The sequence below is a fragment of the Merops nubicus genome, unplaced genomic scaffold (genome assembly GCF_000691845.1).
Source record: "Merops nubicus isolate BGI_N331 unplaced genomic scaffold, ASM69184v1 scaffold16068, whole genome shotgun sequence".
In the NCBI taxonomy this organism is placed as follows: Eukaryota; Metazoa; Chordata; class Aves; order Coraciiformes; family Meropidae; genus Merops; species Merops nubicus.
The window spans coordinates 1-2,037 of record NW_008627870.1 but is presented as its reverse complement, the minus strand read 5'-3'; the positions used below and the strand labels follow the sequence as shown (position 1 = coordinate 2,037).

General features: G+C 53.2%; 1 protein-coding gene across 1 annotated transcript; it reads left to right on the top strand.

Annotated features, from left to right (window-relative positions):
* Positions 1-2: 2 nt before the first annotated feature.
* LOC103778879 (olfactory receptor 14J1-like) lies at positions 3-909 on the top strand (the record flags this gene model as incomplete). The annotated part of the gene is given in 2 exon segments (XM_008946495.1): positions 3-490; positions 492-909. Coding segments are annotated over 2 exon segments (906 nt in total), but the record flags the coding sequence as incomplete, so codon positions are not given.
* Positions 910-2,037: the final 1,128 nt, after the last annotated feature.

Here is a 2,037-nt window from a genome sequence, read left to right as displayed (position 1 = left end):
TGGCCAACGGCAGCTCCATCACTGAGTTCCTCCTCCTGGCCTTCGCAGACAGATGGGAGCTGCAGCTCTTGCACTTCTGGCTCTTCCTGGGCGTCTACCTGGCTGCCCTCCTGGGCAACGGCCTCATCATCACCGCCATAGCCTGGGACCACTACCTCCACACCCCCATGTTCTTCTTCCTCCTCAACCTCGCCCTCCTCGACCTGGGCTCCATCTCCACCACTGTTCCAAAAGCCAGGGCCAATTCCCTGTGGGGCACCAGGAACATCTCCTACACCAGATGTGCTCTCCAAGTTTTTCTAGTTGTCTTTTTTATTTCAGCAGAGATTTCTCTCCTCACCATCATGTCCTACGACCGCTACGTGACCATCTGCAAGCCCCTGCACTACGGGACCCTCCTGGGCAGCAGAGCTTGTGTCCACATGGCAGCAGCTGCCTGGGCCAGTGGGTTCCTGAATACTCTCCTGCACACGGCCAATACATTTTCCCTGCAACCAGTTCTTCAGTGAAATCCCCCAGATCCTCAAGCTCTCCTGCTCACAAGTCTATCTCAGGGAACTTGGAATTGTCATGGTTAGTGTCTTAGCTGGATTTAGTTGTTTTGTTTTCATTGTGGTGTCCTATGTGGAGATCTTCAGGGTGGTGCTGAGGACGCCCTTGGAGCAGGGACAGCACAAAGCCTTTTCCACCTGCCTCCCTCACCTGGCCGTGGTCTCTCTCTTTGTCAGCACTGTCATGTTTACCTACCTGAAGCCCTCCTCTATCTCCTCCCCATGGCTCAACCTGCTGGTGTCAGCTCTGTATTCGGTGGTGCCTCCTGCAGTGAACCTCCTCATCTACAGCTTGAGAAACCAGGAGCTCAAGGATGCTCTGAGGAAACTGGGAAATGGATGTTCTTCTAAACAATAAACTCTCCATCGTCCTCTGCAGTACATTTCTTAGGTCACTCATTGCTGGCCCAGCCTCTCTTCAGGATTCATTGTTGCTGCTGGTGTTAAATTTGTTAGAATGTTGTTCAATGAGATTTGGCTTTTTTCACAACACTTGTAATTCATTATTTCCCTCTCTGGTGTGACCCTGATAATGTGTAAAGGAGGTGCCGTGCTCCCTGGGTGCTTCCACAAAATAAAGGATCCTTTAGTGACTTGTTTCCCAGAGGTCCTTCCTGTGAGCCCTTCTGTGGAGCTGCAGGGGCAGTGCCTGTGTGCAGAGGTGGAGGGGCAAAGAGTCCCAGCACAGCAGCCCTGCCAGGGAGCACCAGCGCTTGCTCTGCCCTCAGCTGCTCTTTCTTCAGTGCCACCCTCTCCTCCTGAGCCCTTGGTTGCTGGGAGGCCTGAGTGCTCTGGCAGCTTGGTGACAGTGCTGATGCATGGCTGTGCTGGGACTGCAGGCAGGGACAGGCCATGGGCACCTCTGGGACAGAGCTGCCTCCACAGCAGCATTGGCATCACAGCAGGGCATCTCATCAGGGTAGGGCCTGAAGGTCTACCTACAAAGCTGATCTCACGAGCATGCCCAAGAAAGTGGCACTCCTTTTGCCTTCCCTATTAAACTGCCTTTGTCTCAAATCAGAAGCTTTTTCACTTTAACCCTTCTAATTCTCTCCCCCACCTCACACAGAGTGAGAGAGTGAGCAGCTCTGTGGGGCTGTGTTGCCATTAAGGGTTTAACCATAGCACTGCCCTGAGGCAATCATCCTGGAATGAGAAGGTCCAAAGTTGATCTTTGCATTGGACAGATGAGATGTCATCATGGACAACATGGACTTGACGTGAGAGGAACCTGAGTGAGCACAAACACCATCAGCTGTTCTTGGAGGTGCCATGAAGGGCTATGGGACAGACAATGTTCCAAGGTCATTTCATATTGAGAGAAAGATCCCCTGGGAAACCCCCAGAATGCAGCACTGGGATGGACTCCCTTGAATCCCAGTCCCTGTCTCCGTTTCTCATGCCATGGGGCATCTCAGAAGAGTGTAGACCAGAGCAACCCAGCGCAGGGCTGAGGGGCCTTCCAGCCTCTGGCAGTGGCAGCACG